We start from the raw sequence: 19521 nt of genomic DNA, 5'->3' as shown, positions 1-19521 counted from the left end.
TTTTCTTATTTATAAAGTAACAAAATTAATAACAACCAATAATTGCTTTTCAGTTAGTATTCTTCAAATAGTGTAAAACAGAAACTCAACGGTTATCTTTGCTTCCTTCCCAACCTTTTTTCCTCTGTTTTTCTAAAAAAAAAAAGAAAAGAAAAAAACCTATAAATCTTAATCAATTTAGATCCTAAATTTATCTCTTGTTAATCCATTATCTCCCATCTCTATTTTCTGACACTGAGCTGCTATTACCTCTTTTTAAAACTATTCTTAACTTCCTCTCATTGTTTCTTCTGTTTGTCTCCATATTCCTCAAGCTTATTTCACCAATAATGTTGAAATGAAGATTGTTAGAACCTCAGTGAAATCATATTACTTCCTTCAGTAGTTTTCCGTGAATCTTTGGGTAGATACTGAACCTTCTGCCGTGGCCAGAAGGGTCTTTGTGACCTGGTCTCCTCTTTTAGCCTCAGCTTCTCCTCAAGGTAATCCCTCTCCCCAGGTAGCCATTTTATCTATATGGGTGATTCTGTAGTAGATAGACTGGAGGTCTACACATGTACTAATTCTCTTTTTGGAATATCCTTTTTCCTATTTCCACCAGCTAGTTTGTAATTTTTTCAGACCTCAGCTAATGGAACACTTTTCTCAGGGTAACTTACCTTTACCTCAAGCCAGAATGCTTGAGACTAGCAACCTTAAATCAGGTTCTTCTATCTATTTTATTATTAATTTTGAATAACAATTACTAACTTATTAAGTTTGTCATTAATTTAGCTTGAATTTAAATTTGATTTTGTTTAAATTTTTGAGTCTCTGATTATTTAAAAATTCAAAGAGGGAAAAGTTTTTGTCTGTTTGTTACTATCATAACATTTTTGCTTAGCAAAGTGCTTGTCCCATACTAGCACCTTAAAAACTCTGCCAAATAAATGATTGAATATTATTGCTACTTCCATAAAAACAGGCACATGAAGGAGATTGATTTAAATCCCTTATCTTCCTCCAAACACAAATATATTATAAAACAAAATATGTGAAAATAAATTATGCAAGGATATAAGAAAAGATACAAATAAATCTGAAAATAGGACTTTGTCAGTGTGGCCTCAATTATTTCAATAGATAAAGCAAATAATAAAATTATTTATACATCAATTTTTAAAATATTTATATAGAAGGCAAATAAAAGTGGGAGGGGGGTTCAGGATGGGGAACACGTGTACGCCTGTGGCAGATTCCTGTTGATGTGTGGCAGAACCAATACAATATTGTAAAGTAATTAGCCTCCAATTAAAATGAATAAATTTAAATTTAAAAAATTTAATACAAAAAAACTGGAAAAATAGTTATACATAAAACATTACAGATAATATAAAATGGACTCTTACAAATCTAGCAAAAAAATACTATTAGACAAGTTTAAAGTGAGGTGCAAATGGTTGCAGAAAATTAAAATTGTTTGTGCTTTATAGCAATAAAGAGTAAACTGAATACACAAAACTATGATCTCAGACTAGAATTCATATATCAGACATATGACAAATGTTTCTCTCATATATTCAGCATTTAGAGAGAACACCAGAAAAAAGAAACCATTCATGAAATGAACTAATTCATGAGCTCTGGCATAAAGTTTGTAAATGACACTCTATCACTTGGAAAGCAAATCTTGCATTGAAATATAGTACTTTTGAGATAGAGTTTCATGGTTCTCAATTCACACGCTCTGGTTCATCTTTGTATGGCCCTCAGATGAAGCTGTGATTACCTACTTTCCTTAGAGCAGGCTGTGGTTGTCCCGGACTGGACATCTAGCTTGACCTTTTCTAATCTGTTACTTGACACTTGTTAAAAATATGGAATCTGAATTTCCCTATCTTTCCTGGTTATTGAAGTATTTGTTATATTTAGAAATATTACCTCTCTTCAAATTCTACCTACCTACAAATTATCTATGGATTCCCAGGTGGCTCAGTAGTAAAGAATCCACCTGCCAATGTAGGAGACGCGGAATCAATCTCTGGGTTGGGAAGATCCCCTTCAGTAGTAAATGGCAACCCATTCCAGTATTTTTTCCTGGGAAATCTCATGGACAGAGGAGCCTGGTAGGCTACAACCCATGGGCTTGCAAAGAGTCAGGCACGACTGAGCACACATGCAGAAATTACCTATCTATATTGCATTCCTCAACTTAGCTTGTATCTTTATGTAATAATTGAAGCCTATCTTACTCTGATAAAAGGCCTAGACATCCTGGAGTTTCCAAAATTCTGAAAGAAAAGTTCAAGCCCTACTGTGCACAGAAAATAGGCAGACAATGCTTCTCTGAATCTGCTTGGTCTTGATGCTGTATATGAGGGGATTCATGAATGGAGGAAAGAGAAAGTAGACGTAGCTCATGGTAACATGGACCACATGTGGTACATGTGTCCCAAACCTGTGGATGAAAGTCAGACCAATCACAGTGATATAAAAGACTAGGACGCAGATGATATGGGACACACAGGTGTTAAGAGCCTTACCTTGCTCCTCCCCAGAGGCAATGCCCACCACTGTCTTAAGGATTAGGATATAAGAGACAAAGATCATTAGAGCATCTAGGAAGAAAGTCAAAGCAACCAGAATAATTGGGTACACACGATTAAATGTAATATCAGCACAGGCAAGTTTCATGACATCTTGGTGGAGGCAAAAGGCATGGGAGAGAACATGGGAATGGCAATATGGGAACCAACAGAGCGGCAGAATTGGAGGCAAAAGGAATAAAAAGCCTCTCATTAGTACTCCAAGACCTATCTTCATCATTTGATTATTGGTGAAGATAGAGTTGTACCTCAGAGGGGTACAGATGGCAATGAAACGGTCATAGGCCATGGCAAGCAAGATACCAGATTCTACAATGGAAAGCGAGTGAATGAAGTAGGCCTGCAGAAAGCAGGCTCCAGGGCTTATTTCTCTGTGATTGTACCATAAGAGACCCATTACAGTTGGCATTGTGGTTAATGTCACCGTCAGATCTGTGGCTGCCAGCATGGCAAGGAAATAGTACATCGGTTCATGGAGACTCCGGTCAGCCTTGATGAGGTAGAGGAGAGTGCCATTGCCAAGAAGCACAGAGATATAGACTGCAAAGAAGGGGATGGAGATCCAGTGATGAGCTGCCTCCAGACCTGGGAAGCCAGTCAGCAAGAAGGGGGCCTCACTAGTGTTGGGCCACATAGCATGTCCACAGGTGGAGAGCAGCCTTCTGGAAACCTTTTATGCAGAAACCCAAAGTTTTCAATTTGTAATATCTCCTTGTGGGAATATATCACAACGGTTTCAATTATACCCTTTGTAGTTAAAAGAATGAATTTGTGTATGTGCAGTTTTGCAACTATTTTCTTTTAGAAGAATAATACAGATGCATAGACTGTACTAAGGAAGAGGAATAATGGTATTTTCCTAAATTATGTATAATATTAGATTAATAGCTAAAATGTTCATTGGGAGCTTGTGTACACCCATGGCAGATTTATGTTGGTGTATGCCAGAACCAATGCAGTATTGTAAAGAAAAGTGAAGTAAAAATAAAAATTAAAAAAAAAGATCATGAGGCCCCACTCTAATGTATATGCTGGAAAATGTTTGAAGGAATAAAAGTAACAAAAAAGAAGATAGAGTACTTCCTTGGTGGTCCAGTGATTAAGAATTCATGTTATGAGGGTGCAGTTCAATCCCTGATTGAAAAATTAAAATCCCTCATGCCATCCAGCATGGGCCCCCTCAAAAAAAAACAAACGAAAAAGAAATATAGATATATCAAAATGGGCAATAATATTGCTTCATTAGATTTTCTTTTTGCTTAATTGTAATTTTTTAATGCATTTAAGCTTGACTTTATGCTTCACAACCATGATAGTTCTTGTTAGAAAATGTTTGTTTCATTTCAAAATTGAATGTTATTGGCTTATGGAATTCTAAACAAAAGCCATAAACAGTCTATGCAGTAAATGGAGAAGAGCAGACATGTCACCTTTAGACTAAAGAAATTCAGTTTTTCTAAAGCATGTCCATGTATACCCCATTAGAAACTTCAAATTCACCTTGACATACATGTCTCAATTAAAAAAAAAAAATCTGTGCTATAGGTGTTGACCATCCAGGGTAGTGGATGCCCCATTTTGCAGACCTCTGGAAAATCTTTCTATCTTCTCTTGACTTCATCTAACATCAGCTTGGAGAGGAGTCATTTCATATTTCTGGTCCTGGCACTCACCAATAACACGGTGTTATTTCTGGAATAGTTACTTGTTTCTGTCTTACTTGAAGATTTGTGCCAGACACTTTCATCTCAAAAACTGTTGAACAGTCCAGGTTAGAGAGTTTATGTATATAGAAATCACCTCCCCAGAGTTGTATTTTTCCAGCCACTTGGGAGAGTCTTTTATTTTCCTTCCCTTCCTTCTTATTCTGGGAGAAGATGAGCCACTCAAACAATGTTTACAAGTCTATAGTTCCCCAAGGATGTATCAGGAAAGTGGAAATTCAAATGACATACAGGTACGAGGATGCCACGGCTTTCCCATGTGGGATTGCCACACAGGTGTGAGGATGTGACCCCGGGATCCTCAGCATCAAGATTTAGGAAATCCATGCATGACTTCCCAGTAGTTACCCTCATGAGTTACATGTGACTTTGTCAGTCCAAGAATTTGTAAATCCTAATTGCATCTTTGTTTTTCCTGCTTCTTTGGGAAAATCAGTTCTGATTCACAGAAACCTCAACAGATCTGTGAATAGCCTAGTGTGTAAAGGACATCTTATATTGTATTTTAAAATTATTTTGCTAATACTCAGATTATTGCCCATTTGTGTCAAATTCAGGGTGATGGACTTGTTCTTTTCTTTAGCAGAACTTAAAAATCTAATGCAAGCTAGGAAGGAAATATTATACATTTTCATAACAATCGTCACTGCATGGAAGTTAATGTGCTATAAGGGGAGCACAGAAGATGTATCTGGGATCTGGAAAACTTCCTCAAAGAAGTACTATTTAAGCTGAGAATTGGATAATGAGACAAGTAAGGGATATGATAGTTTGGGTTAGAACTGGCACTGGTTTCAGGCAGAGAAAAAACAAAACCAAATCAAACAAAACATCTACACTGGTCATAAAACAAAAGAAAATATGATGACTTTAAACAAAAAAAATCATTTTATACTACATTAGATGCACTAAAAATTTATAATATCATTAGAACAAAACCTGAAAGAAAGCTTGACATAAAATGAATCTGTGGTGGTATGTTCTGATCACATAAATCTGATCACCTAATGACAACTTGCATTAAATGAATGACAAGACTGTATTTATGATCAGATGATCATTGCTTATAGGTCACTTTGCTACAATATGACTAGTACATTGGAAAAGAGGTGGTAAAAGAAAGAGAAATAGTAGGAAAGAGTAATCTACATGAGAAACTGTGTTGGTAGGGATGTGACTAGCAGTTATCAGTAGGGCTGGATAGAAGCTGATGAAAGAGAGAGTCTATGATTTAGAAAGAATAGAACTTGATAACTGATTGCATATGGTAGATTAAGGGAAAGATGACAACTGTATTTCTGACCTAGCTGACTGAAGGATAATTCCATGTGTAAACATAAGATCACTGGAAGATAATTACTTCATTCATTAATAAACAATTATTTGTTGATTGACTCTTTTTCACTGAGCTTTGTTTTACACATTAGATGTTGAAAAGGTTAAAGAGAACTTGTTCTGTTTCAGTCATTCTGTCTATAAGTGGTCAATTTAGGATATAGTTACTCTGGGTGGATGTAGTGATTAAAAGGCAATATAAGACTCGTTTTGACTATTTTTGTATTTGGTCTAAGTAGACTCACACAAGAGTTTGATTTTTATTGTTTGTTCAATATCAGGTTTAAGATGCATCCATGCTGGGAGTTAGTTCATATTTAACTATAATATTCATTATAAAAATATAATTTATTTATCTATTCTTTAGTTAATAGGAATTCAAGAAGCTGGAAATCATGTTGAAAAAAAAAATTCATTTAAAAACCATAAAGGCAGGGCATCCCTGGTGGCTCAGTGGGAAAGAATCTGCCTGCCAATGCAGGAGACATGAGTTAGATCCCTGATCCAGGAAGATTTCACATGCTGCAGAGCAACCAAGCCTGTGCACCACAGCTATTAAGCCTGTACTCTAAGCCTGTGGCTCTGGGAGCCACAACTACAGAAGCCCTCATTTCCTAGAGCCTGTGTTCTGCAACAGGCGAAGCCACTGCAAAGAGCAGCCTCTGCTTGCCACAGCTACAGCAAAGCCAGTGCAGCAATGAAGACCCAACACAGTAAAAAATAAATAAATACATAAAACTTAAAAAAAAATGAAGGCACCTGGAACAGAGCACTGAACTTCTTTTTAATTTATTTATTTTTAATTGAAGGATAATTACTTTACAGAATTTTATTTTCTGTCAAACATCAACATGATTCAGCCATAGATATAAATATGTCCCCTCCCTCATGAACCTCCTTCCCATTTTCTTTCCCATCCCACCCTCTAGGTTGATATAGAGCCCCTGTTTGAGTTCCCTGAGTCATACAGCAAATTCCCATTGGCTATCTATTTTACATATGGTAATGCAAGTTTCCATGTTACGCTCTCCATACATCTCACCCTCACCTTCCTCCCTCTTCCAAGTGTCCATAAGTCTGTTCTCCATGTCTGTTTCTCCATTGCTATCCTGCAAATAAATTCATTGGTACCATCTTTCTAGATTCCATATATATGCATTAGTATACAATGTTTATCTTTCTCTTTCTGACTTGCTTCACTCTGTATAATAGGCTCCAGGTTCATCCACCTCATTAGAACTGACACAAATGCATTCATTTTAATGGCTGAGTAATATTCCATCATATATATGTACCACAGGTTCTTTATCCATTCATCTGTTAATGTGCATCTAGGTTGCTTACATGTTTTATCTATTGTAAATAGTGCTGCAGTGAGCATTGGGATACATGTGTCTTTTTCAATTTTGACTTCCTCAGGATATATGCCTAGGAGTGGGATTGCTAGGTCATATGGTGGTTTTATTCCTAGTTTTTTAAGGAATCTCAATACTGTCTTCCATGGTGTCTGTATCAATTTACATTCCCACCAACAGTCCTAGAGGGTTCCCTTTTCTCCAAACCCTCTGCAACATGTATTGTTTGTAGACTCTGATGATGGCCATTCTCACTGGCAGAGCACTCAACTTCTTAACCAAAGCTTGGGAACAACTCCACCAATAAGTCTACCAGTTGCCTAAAGTCTTCTCCCTCCATACAGAAAACAACCCTGCTTATCCAACAGTGAGAGGCCTTCTTGCACCTCTTCAGGAGCGCTTGAATATTGTCACTTCATGTCCAAACCCTCTATGTGCTCAAATGCTGCTGCTGCTGCTGCTGCTGCTGCTAAATCACTTCAGTCATGTCCAACTCTGTGCAACCCCATAGATGGCAGCCCACCAGGCTTCCCTGTCCCTGGGATTCTCCAGGCAAGAACACTGGAGTGGGTTGCAAATTCCTTCTCCAATGCATGAAAGTGAAAAGTGAAAGTGAAGTCACTCAGTCATGTCCAACTCTTTGCAAACCCATGGACTGCAGTCCGCCAGGCTCTTCCGTCCATGGGATTTTCCAGGCCAGAGTACTGGAGTGGGGTGCCATTACCTTCTCCAATGTGCCCAAATGAGCATGCCAAAAATGCTGGTCCAATAAAATTTGAATCTCCCAATCCTCTCACACATATGTGGCAGGTAATTTAGTAAACTGTGAAATGAAGATCCATGTGAGGTAACTGGGGTCTTGCTCACTAACAAGATTTATAACTTAAAAAGCCTTGGCCAGATTAACTGGGGTTTCTGCCATCAAATTTAGCACTATAAAAGAGGCAACCCATCTCTAAAATTTAACTCTGAAAGTGGGATATATCAGTCATTGGTGACCACACAGAAACCATAGATTCCCCACAGCTTCTATTCTGCAAACGTGACTTCCAAATCTAGTCTTTCCTCAGCGAAAGAACCTCTGCACCAAAGTTAGCAAATCAAATGGGAACAATTTGGGGTGTCATTTTCTGTTAAAGATATATATATACTATAGGCCTTGTGAACACACATTATGAGGGACAGAGAAAGACTTTGGGAAATAACCAGACTTCAAAATTTTGGTATATATTCAGCATTAATGGCTTAAACATTTTACTCTAGGGCACATTATCCTGTTATGAATCTTATGACATAAAAATCCAGTTTCACAAGTAAATTAAGTTGAAAATAATTTAGCACACAGTCATACAGAAAACTCCTCCTAACCCCAGTTTTTTAAGCATTTCAGATTAGAGTCCATCTGTAGCCATGCTGTTCTGTCTTCCCAGTATAGAACATTGTACATAGAAGGGAAAGCACATATTTGTTGCAGAGAAATTATCAGTTCTAATTTTTCATCCTGGAGAGGTACCTACAAAGTGTAGATGCCTTATGTTTTTAGTTCTGAAATGATTATATTTTTTTTCTCTATGGACTTGACATTTCTCTCCTGTCATTACCCTACTGCTCTCCACCTGGGTGCTCTTTCCCAATAAAATATCTTGCTTTGTCAGCACATGTGTCTCCTCGGACAATTCATTTCCGAGTGTTAGACAAGAGCCCAGTTTCGGGCCCTGGAAGCGGTCCCTCTTCCTGCAACAAATGGCGACTCTGGCAGGGACTCTTCATTGCTAAGACTGACATCCTGACCACTTGGGGTACTCAGGGGCCAGCTTGCCTGCCAATAGACCAGACCCAGCAGCCAGAACTGGGACCCTTTTGTCCCTGGTCTTCTCCTGACATGGACAACTGGCCAGAGTGCCCTGACTGGTAAGGAACAAGAGACTTTATTGACCTCTCTCCCCTTCCCTCTCTCTTTCCTCTCCTTAACCCTTCCTATCCTTCCCTGCTTTTTTAGTCCCTGGTCCTGGATGCAGAAATCTGGTCGAAGGGCCCTCAGCCTGAGCTGAGGATTGGAGACTGATCACCTCCTCTTGGCAGAGAACTCTAATTCTGGCTGATTTCTGGTAGGGCCGAGTTCCAGTCCTCTGTTCTCTAGAGGCCCAGGGAAAAGTCCCGTAATGCCTGGGTATCTGTAGGTGGCAGCAGATGTCTATAAGGCCACTCGTTTTCCCCCTACCCCACCTCCTCCCCCTTCTTCTTTCAACCTGGCTTCCTTTCCTCCCTTGAAATCTTTGATGTTAGTACTTGGATCTGAAGTTCTGTGTCTCTATAGGAGGTTTTCTGAGAGACTGCATTCTTGTATTTAAGGGCTTCCCTGGTGGTGCAGAGGTTAAAGCGTCTGCCTGCAATTTGGGAGACCTGGGTTTGATCCCTGGGTCTGGAAGATCCCCTGGAGAAGGAAATGGCAACCCACTCCAGTATTCTTGCCCGGAGAATCCCATGGATGGAGGAGCTGGTGGGCTACAGTCCACGAGTCGCAAAGAGTCAGACACGATGAAGTGACTTCACTTTCATTAAGACAAGGAACACTGCTGCTAAGTTGTTTCAATGCTCAACTCTTTGAGACCTTATGGACTGTAGTCCACCATGCTCCTCTGTCCATGGGATTCTCTAGACAAGAATACCAGAGTGGGTTGCCATTTCCTCCTCCAGGGGATCTTCCAGACCCAGGGACAGACCTGTATCACTTATATGTCTCCCGTACGGGCTGGCGTGTTCTTTATTAGTGCCATCTGGGAAGCCCAGGATAAGGGATAAGTTTATGTAAATCATTGAGCAAAAAAGTGACTTCTTCCAAGAGGTGTGCCTTGTTTTTCTCCTTCAAGGATTTAGATTGGGCACCAGAATATCCAAAGTGGGAAGTGGTTCAGATATATATTTGTGTAGGACCTGAGCACCCTGGGGTGAATGCATTGGAATTGTACAGAAGCTCATTAAATTCCCTACTTGAAAATACTTATGGTTTCATTTGGAAAATATAATATGCAAATCATGATCCCAGAGAGTCTCTTAACTCAGGCTAGAGGATATTTAAAATGGACATCAAGACATGCTGATTTAAAAGTAAACTTAAAATACTAACGCAACTTTATTATGAGAAAAAGAAAAGACTTTAAAGTTGGAAATTATAGAGAATAAGAATCACAACTTTCTTTTATTTTTATACATGTGTGCACTAGCATGTTCACCACCTCCTCCAACACACACATGCAAAAGCACACACTGATGCAAAGCTTCCTCGTACGTGGAGATGATTTGTGGGCTTGTTTTCAGAATCAAATTAAGATGGCTAATCTCCAGGTACATTTGAAATAAGGAATTATGTATGAAAGTTTTCAGTTCCATATAGTCTTCTTCAGAAACCTGTGACCAGGCATCTATAGGCTATGCCTCAGCCCTGTGGTAAATTACTTAAGCCCTAGCCAAAAAAAAAAAAAACCAAAAACAAAAAAAACACAAACCTTTATTTTCCAATGTAGCATTGCTTTTTGACCAGAGGAATCCAGTTGTTCTTTATTCAATTTTTGTATTTGTGTCTGTACCTGATTTTCCATCTCTAAACCATTATTTCTTATCACAATTTATGTATTATTTTCTGTATTTTGTATTACAACTGACTTGTATTTTCTTTGTGAGCAAACTCTAGTAAAAAAATGTTCAGTAATCCTGATCTATCTTGTTCTCCCAAGATAGGAAAGCAAAGACCATTGTCTTCTATGAGCTAATTTTTTTAAGCGACAACAAGTTCAGGTGTTTTTCTGTTGTATTCTATAATCTTTTAGCACAGACTGACAAACTCCTACTTTTTCTATAGTTACTAATCAGTTCAGTTCAGTTACTCAGTCGTGTCCGACTCTTTGCCACCTGATGGACTGCAGCATGCCAGGCCTCCCTGTCCATCACCAACTCCCAGAGTTTACACAACTCATGTCCCTTGAGTCCTTAATGCCATCCAACCATCTCATCCTCTGTCTTCCCCTTCTCCTGCCATCTTCAGTCTTTTCCAGCACGAAGGTCTTTTCATATGAGTCAGTTCTTCGCATCAGGTGGCCAAAGTAATGGAGTTTCAGCTTTAGCATCAGCCCTTCCAAAGAACACCCAGGACTGATCTCCTTTAGGTTGGATCTCCTTGCAGTCCAAGGGACTCTCAAGAGTCTTCTCCAACACCACACTTCAAAAGCATCAATTCTTTGGTGCTCAGCCTTCTTTATAGTCCAATTCTTACATCCGTACATGACTACTGGAAAAACCATAGCCTTGACTAGATGGACCATTGTTGACAAAGTAATATCTCTGCTTTTTAATATGCTGTATAGGTTGGTCAAAACTTTCCTTCCAAGGAGTAAGCATCTTTTAATTTCATGGCGATAATTACCATCTGCAGTGATTTTGGAGCCCCCCAGAATAAAGTCTGTCACTGTTTCCACTGTTTCCCCATCTATTTGCCATGAAGTGATGGGACTGGATGCCATGATCTTCAATTTCTGAATGTTGAGCTTTAAGACACCTTTTTCACTCGCTTTCACTTTCATCAAGAGGCTTTTTAGTTCTTCTTCACTTTCTGCCATAAGGGTGATGTCATCCGCATATCTGAGGTTATTGATATTTCTCCTGGCAATCTTGATTCCAGCTTGTGCTTCATCCAGCCCAGCATTTCTCATGATGTACTCTGCATAAGTTAAATAAGCAGGATCTCATTATACAGCCTTGACATACTCCTTTTCCTATTTGGAACCAGTCTGTTGTTCCATATCCAGTTCTAACTGTTGCTTCCTGACCCACATACAGATTTCTCAGGAGGCAGATCAGGTGGTCTGGTATTACCATCTCTTTCAGAATTTTCCACAGTTTGTTGTGATCCACACAGTCAAAGGTTTTGGCATAGTCAATAAAGGAGAAATAGATGTTTTTCTGGAACTCTCTTGCTTTTTCGATGATCCAGCAAATGTTGGCAGTTTGATCTCTGGTTCCTCTGCCTTTTCTAAATCCAACTTGAATATCTGGAAGTTCGTAGTTCATGTACTGTTGAGGCCTGGCTTGGAGAATTTTGAGCTTTACTTTACTAGCATGTGAGATGCATACATTTGTGTGGTAGTTCGAGCATTCTTTGGCATTGCCTTTCTTTGGGATTGGAATGAAAATGTATTTTTTCCAGTCTATGGCCACTGCTGAGTTTTCCAAATTTGCTGGCATATTGAGTGCAGCACTTTCATAGCATCATCTTCCAGGATTTGAAATAGCTCAACTGGAATTCCATCACCTCCAGTAGCTTTGTTTGTAGTGATGCTTTCTAAGGCCCACTTGACTTCACATTCCAGGATGTCTGGCTCTAGGTGAGTGAGCATACCATCGTGATTATATGGGTCATGAAGATCTTTTTTGTACAATTCTTGTGTGTTTCCTTTCCACTTCTTCTTAATATATTCTGCTTCTGTTAGGTCCTTACCATTTCTGTCCTTTATTGAGCCCATTTTTGCATGAAATGTGCCCTAGATATCTCTAATTTTCTTGCAGAGATCTGTAGTCTTTCCCATTCTATTGTTTTCCTCTATTTCTTTGCACTGATGACTGAGGAAGGCTTTCTTATCTCTCCTTGCTATTCTTTGAAACTCTGCATTCAAATGGATATATCTTTCCTTTTCTCCTTTGCTTTTCACCTCTCTTCTTTTCACAGCTATTTGTAAGGCCTCCCTAGACAGCCATTTTGCTTTATTGCATTTCTTTTTCTTGGGGATGGTCTTGATCCCTGTCTTCTGTACAACATCACGAACCTCTGCCCATCCCATAGTTCTTCAGGCACTCTGTCTATCAGATCTAATCCTTTGAATCTATTTGTCACTTCCACTGTATAACTGTAAGGTATTTGATTTAGGTCATACCTGAATGTTCTGATGGTTTTCCCTACTTTCTTCAATTTAAGTCTGAATTTGGCAATTAGGAGTACATGATCTCCACAGTCTTCTCCTGGTTCTGCTTTGGCTGACTTTATGAAACTTCTCCATCTTTGGCTGCAAAGAATATAATCAATCCAATTTTGGTATTGACCATCTGTTGATGTCCATGTGTAGAGTCTTCTCTTATGTTGTTGGAAGAGGATGTCTGCCATGACCAGTGCATTCTGTTGGCAAAAGTCTATTAGCCTTTGCCCTGCTTCATTCTGTTCTCCAGGGCCAAATTTGCCTGTTACTCCAGGTGTTTCTTGACTTCCTACTTTTGCATTCCAGTCCCGTATAATGAAAGGACATATTTTGGGGTGTTAGTTCTGAAAAGTCTTGTAGGTCTTCAAAGAGCCATTCAACTTCAACTTCTTCAGCCTTACTGGTCAGGGAATAGACTTGATTACTTGATATTGAGTGTTTGCCTTGGAAATGGGCAGAGATCATTCTGTCACTTTTGAGATCGCATCCAAGTAGTGCATAGTCCAGCAAAAAATATACATACTAACAATTATTTCAGTATATGACTACTTAATGAATGTGGTACTATTTTCCCTTAAAAATTGAGTGCTTCAGTATAGAATATTTCCAGAAGTCATTTTTATAGATTACAACTTCATCGTTTGTACTTTTAATCATCCTCAAATTTCCAGAAAAATTGTTTACCTCTATTTTAAAATGTTTTATTTTCTATTGGAGCATAGTTGATCAACAATATTATATTAACTCCAGCTGTACAGTAAAATGATTCAGTTATACAGATATATATATCTATCCTTTTTCAAATCGTCCTCCCATTTAGATTATTACAGAATGTTGAGTAATGTTCCCTATGCTATATGTTAGGTCCTTATTGGTTATCTATTTTAAATATAGCAGCATGTACATGTCAATCCCAAATCCCAGTGTACCCCTTTCCCCCAGTAACCATGAGTCACAGAACATTTTTAAATAACTAAATTTTTCTGATTGTTAATAATTTACTGGATACATAATCAGTAATAGGACTGATAGTACTAAGATTTCAAAAATAATCCAGAAATTCAACATTATAGCTTTTCCTCCCAAACTTTTATACACCTTTCTAAAATGGCATCACCGACTTGATGGACATGAGTTTGAGCGAGTTCTGGGAGTTGGTGGTGGATAGGGAAGCCTGGCGTGTTGCAGTCCATAGGGCCACAAAAAGACGGACACAATTGAGTGACTGAACTGAAAATACTCGCAAATCCTGTTGATTTTGGATCCCCATTAAAACTCATATCTATCCACTGCATACACCATCACTTTAATAGAATAATTTTAGCTACTGATACTGCTTTCTGAAACTGGTACACTATTTTCTTTCTGATTTTCTTGTTCCCTCTTGCCTCACGTCTAATAGTACCTGAACTTCTAATTTGCAAACATCACTGAAATCACCTCACTCCCTAGTTTGGAGTAAGACATTGAGTTAACACCCAAAGCCAACAGGATGCTCTTGACTGAACCTCCTCCTTCCTCTCAGCCTCCTCTTGGAACTATCACACTTTTCCTGTCCGCTACATTCAAGGAAGATTTCATGATCCATCCCATCTGCAGTCTCTCACATACTGCTTCTGCTTGACACGCTCATCCCTGTTTTCACTAGTTATTTCGTAATCTACTCTAAGATCTCAGCTGAAGTGATCTTCCTTCAGAAAACTTTCCCTTCCTCAGTCTTGATGTGATCTTTTTGAGATCCTTCCCTGGTGGCTTAGAATAGATGGTAAAGAATCTTCCAGCAGTGCAGGAGACCAGGTTTGAACCCCAGATTGGGAAGATCCCCTGGAGAAGGGCATAGCAATCCATGCCAGTATTCTTGCCTGGAGAATTCCATGGACAGAAAATCCTGGTGATCTACAGTCCATGGCATTGCAAAGAGTCAGACATAACTGACTGACTCACACACACACACACACACACACACACACACACACACATCCTCAAGGCAGTTTGTCCTTTACATTATGTCACTAGTTACAGTGATTATTTTTAATTTAGGTGTGCTTTATTTTTGATGCCCCAGTAGCTTGTATATACACAAGATGATATCTTATCTGTTTGCTTGTGGTTATAGCTTTGTTTTAGCATCATTCTTGTCTCATGCTTCAAAATATCAGTCAAATGGATGACTAAATATTAGTGTTATTACCTTTGAAAATAGATATAAGGAGGTTTGATTTAAACTCCTTGTGTGTTAATATGCTCAGTTGTGTCCAACTCTTTGTGACACCTTGGACTGTAGCCTGCCAGGCTTCTCTGTCCATGCAATTCTCCAGGCCAGAATACTGGAATGGGTAGCCCTCAGCTTCTCTAGGAAATAGTCCCAACCCAGGGATCAAACCCAGGTCTTCCACATTGCAGGTGGGTTCTTTACCATCTGAGCCAACAGGGAAGCCCACTTCTCTTCAAATAATAAACTATGATAAAATAGAACATGTGAAAGGAAGTTACATTAAAAACACAAGAAAATATATAAATAAACCTGGAATCAGGGAGGTTTTTATCATATGGCTATAAAGTCTCAATAAAGTAAATAAAAATGAAGCTATTTATATAAAACATTTTTAATTCTATCTACTAAATGCAAATAAAATGGAAGTATTTACAATGTAAATGGCTTACTGGATTTCACTTATGATGAATATCCACAAATAAATTAAGAAAGTATGAACATCCTGTTGGGACATTGAGTGAGTGATATGATCAGAGAAGTCAGTAAGACATGCAAATGGTTCAGCAAATTGAAAACTTTTTATGCTTTTTAATCATAGAAATTAATTAAATATTCAAAAAGTATAATATCAGACTGCACTTAATCATCCAGGCAGACCAAAAATATTTCTGTCCTCTACTTAGCATTTAGACAGAAAGAACATGAGATAATGAGAAACAAAACAACCCAGGAACTTAACAAATGGCAAATCTGTTAATTTAAGAGCAGACTCTTTCCAAGCTTCATAAATGGCATTTTGCCATTTAGAGAAGTGGAGGCTGTCTAAGAAGTTTTGAGACGTATGGAATTCCATACCCTCTACTTAGAGAAATTTTATATCCCCACCATCTTCAGTGGGCAATACCCTACATCAGAGTTTAACTTCCAAATCTATGTTTAGATAAAAGGCAGAAAATGCCTTGTTGAATTTGCTTGGTCTTGATGCTATAGATAATAGGATTCATTAAAGGAAGAAAGAGGAGGCACGCATAGCTCATTATAATGTGAACCACTTTTGGCACATTCTTCCCAAACCTGTGGATGAAGGACAGATCTATTACAGTGACATAGAAGAAGAGCACACGACCCATGTAGGAGATACAGGTATTGAGGGCCTTGGATCACTTTCATTAGAGGCTATACCCATGACAGTCTTTTAAGAATCAGGATATAAGAGAAAAGAAAAATCAGAGAATCTAGGAAAACTGTTAGGAAAATCAGAATTACAGGATAGTCTATTGAAAGCTATGTAAGCACAGGCCAGTTTCAAGACTTCTTGGTGAAGACAGAAAGCATGGGACAGAATATGAGAGTCACAATATGGGAAAGAAAAAAGATACAAGATTACAGGTATGATGGATATAAAACACTTCACATAAGCTCCTATCCTTAACTTAATCACTTGAGTATTGGTGAGGATGGAAGTGTATCTCAAGCTGATAGCTTATGGTGAATGGTGTCAGATTTGTGATCTCCAAAGAAGAATATTTAACTTTGGGACTAGCGACCAGGTTTGATCACTCAAGAGCTTTTGCATAGCAGAGTTTTATTAAAGTATGAAAAGGGACTAAGAAAGCTTCTGACATAGACAGCAGAAGGGGCACGAAGAGTGCCCCCCTGCAAGTCTTTAGCTGGATGTTTTATGTCTGTTAGAAAGCTATTAATCAGATAAGAGAGACACCTCAAGGCTGACAGAGTTTCATCAGGACTCTCTCCCACAAAATGTATTTTTGAGATAGGATGGCATGAGGTGTGTCATCCCCCAGCCATAAAACAATTGATATGAATACTGGTTTGTTGAGCTATTATCAGCCCAAGGTTTGAGAAAAGAAAAACAGTTAGTCTTAGGTGGAACCATTTTGAAGAAGGGAAAATTCCAAAGCAAATACATAGTTTCATTAACTTAGCTTAAGAAAAGCATTTCCATAGTTTTTCCCTCCTGCCACTTAAGGGAGAGATAAAAAAATGTCTGACACTTGCAGCCTATTTCCCCCGTTTGGAGACCCCTGGCCTTCCTGTCTGTTACCCTCTCAAAGGGATGGCGGATGGCAATAAAATGGTCACAGGCCATGGCAAGCAAGATACCAGATTCCACAGAGGAAAGGGAGTGAATGAAGTAAAAAGCAGGCTCCAGGGCTCATCTCTCAGGGATTCACCCATAAGACACGCGTTACAGTTGGCATCGTGGTTAATGTCACCATCAGATCTGTGGCTGCCAGAATGGCAAGGAAATCGTACATGGGTTCATGGAGATTCTGGTCATCCTTGATGAGGTAGAGGAGAGTGCTGTTGCCAAGAAGCACAGAGATGTAGACTGTGAGGAAGGGGATGGAGATCCAGTGATAAGATGCTTCTAGACCTGGGAAGTCAGTCAGCAAGAAGCAGGCAGCACTAATGTTGGGCTACATGGTACATTGACAGGTAGAGAGCAGCTGGAAATCTTTTACCCAAGAATCCAAAGTTTTTAGTAGCAGTGTATCCCAGAAGCATCTATCACATCTTCATACTTGGGGATAATGAACTGGTATGATAAATGGAACTCTGTGAGTATTTTTCTGCAGAAGAAGAATAAAGATTGCAGGTTACACTTGAGATGACTAATATTGGTCCTTCTCTAATTCAAAGAAAGTATTAGTAAATGAATAAATTTTTCTCAAATTAAAAGAAACATTTTTATTAACTTTTCCTAAATCATCCTACCCTAAGATTGGGTGCAAGCTTAAAATTTTTGCAGGAACAGTGACAGAAACAACACACAAGGTAAATAGATTATTATCTTATTTAGCTGTTTTTATTTTTTGCTGTGATTGATAACTTTTTGGACACATTTAATTTTCATTTTTATCTATAATAGTCATGATAAATACATCCCTTTAGCTTTTTTGTTTCTGAAATTGACTATCAGTGTTTGATGGAACACAATGAGAACTGCTGTCATTTTCAATTGCTTTGTCACTACAGCTGTTACCCTTTTCTAGAAGTTTGGGCCATAGACCAGCCTCAACTAACCAATATGAGGACTTGGTGGACCTGCAACCTTGGATTCCACTTCCAAACCACTGAATCAACATTTTATCATGATCCCTAGGAAATTTGGATGGACAGTAATATCTGAAAAGCACTCCTCTAAGCATGTCATATCTACTCCATCTTTGGAGATGCATGTTATTTCATTCCTCCACCTGACTGACCATCTCATTCCCTCCAAATATCCTCTTATGATAATTTTCTCTGATCCTCTCAATTCACTGGTTCTTTTTCTGCCTCTTGTCCTTTTCAAAATTATTTGACATAATTGAATGTTCAGGATCTTTCTTCATCTCTCCTCTTATCCCTGTCTCCTTTTCCTCCAATACTTAACTCCTGATAAGGTGCTGCTCATGTGACTGGTTACATTATAACATTCCCACAGCCTAAAGATGTCAATTATCTCCACTATTTACACCTTCTTGGTTGCCAAAACCCCAAATAAAGAACCTAATACCTTTTATGCTGAAGTCTTACTTTACGATGAATTCAGAAACTTCAGAGCATGTCTCAGAACTGAGCAGTGGAATACTTTCCTCCTTCATGTGCCTAGTCGCTCAGTCATGTCTCACTCTTTGTGACCCCATGGACTGTACCCCACCAGGCACCTCTGTCCATGGGACTTCTCCATGCAAGAATACTGGAATGGGTTGCCATACCCTTCTCCAGGGGATCTTCCCAACCCATGGATTGAACCCAGGTCTCCCACATTGCAGGTGGATTTTTTTACCATCTGAGGCACCAGGAAAGCCCTTCTTTGTGACAGATCACAAAGATTCTAACTGTTGTGTAAGAGAATATTCTGAAGTTGCATCTGTATAAGCATGATACTCATTGGGGTAGAAGTCACCAACACTAAAAGTTCTCTAAAAGTAAAGCACATTTAGATCACATAGAGGTTCAAAGTACGATTATTATACAAATGTTGCTCTACCTATGAGTTTCTGGATGAAAAATGTGGATGAAAGAGTAATAAATAAAAGGAAGAGAAAGATGATGTAATGATACAATGAATTAGAAACATATGGATGCTGATGGGTAAAATATGCAGAAATACATAAGGTCCTGGATTCATTTTTAAAAGAAATGCAGAATAACTAACTATATTTCCAGACTTTGAAAAACTTCTGTGAGTTACTGCTTGAAAATTAGTTAAGTCTTGGCAGAGACTGTTAATGAAACATTTAAGACCAAAATGGACACAAACTTTTTCTATTTTTATGAGCAGAACAAATTTGAGAAACAAGGAGGTTGTATTTCTCTCCATCACTAGATTTG

The 19521-nt window shown here is 38.5% G+C and overlaps 1 protein-coding gene and 1 pseudogene across 1 annotated transcript; both read right to left on the bottom strand.

Moving 5' to 3' along the window:
* Positions 1-2283: 2283 nt before the first annotated feature.
* Positions 2284-3219, bottom strand: LOC138420570 (olfactory receptor 51B2-like). The gene has a single exon (XM_069553861.1). It carries the CDS (start codon positions 3217-3219, stop codon positions 2284-2286), a length of 936 nt encoding a protein of 311 aa, XP_069409962.1.
* Positions 3220-16094: 12875 nt separating this feature from the next.
* Positions 16095-17624, bottom strand: LOC138420508 (olfactory receptor 51B2-like; annotated as a pseudogene).
* Between the last annotated feature and the right edge of the window lie 1897 nt (positions 17625-19521).

Source organism: Ovis canadensis, chromosome 15 (genome assembly GCF_042477335.2).
Source record: "Ovis canadensis isolate MfBH-ARS-UI-01 breed Bighorn chromosome 15, ARS-UI_OviCan_v2, whole genome shotgun sequence".
In the NCBI taxonomy this organism is placed as follows: Eukaryota; Metazoa; Chordata; class Mammalia; order Artiodactyla; family Bovidae; genus Ovis; species Ovis canadensis.
Note: the sequence above shows the minus strand (reverse complement) of the source record. Positions and strands in the feature narration are given on the sequence as shown.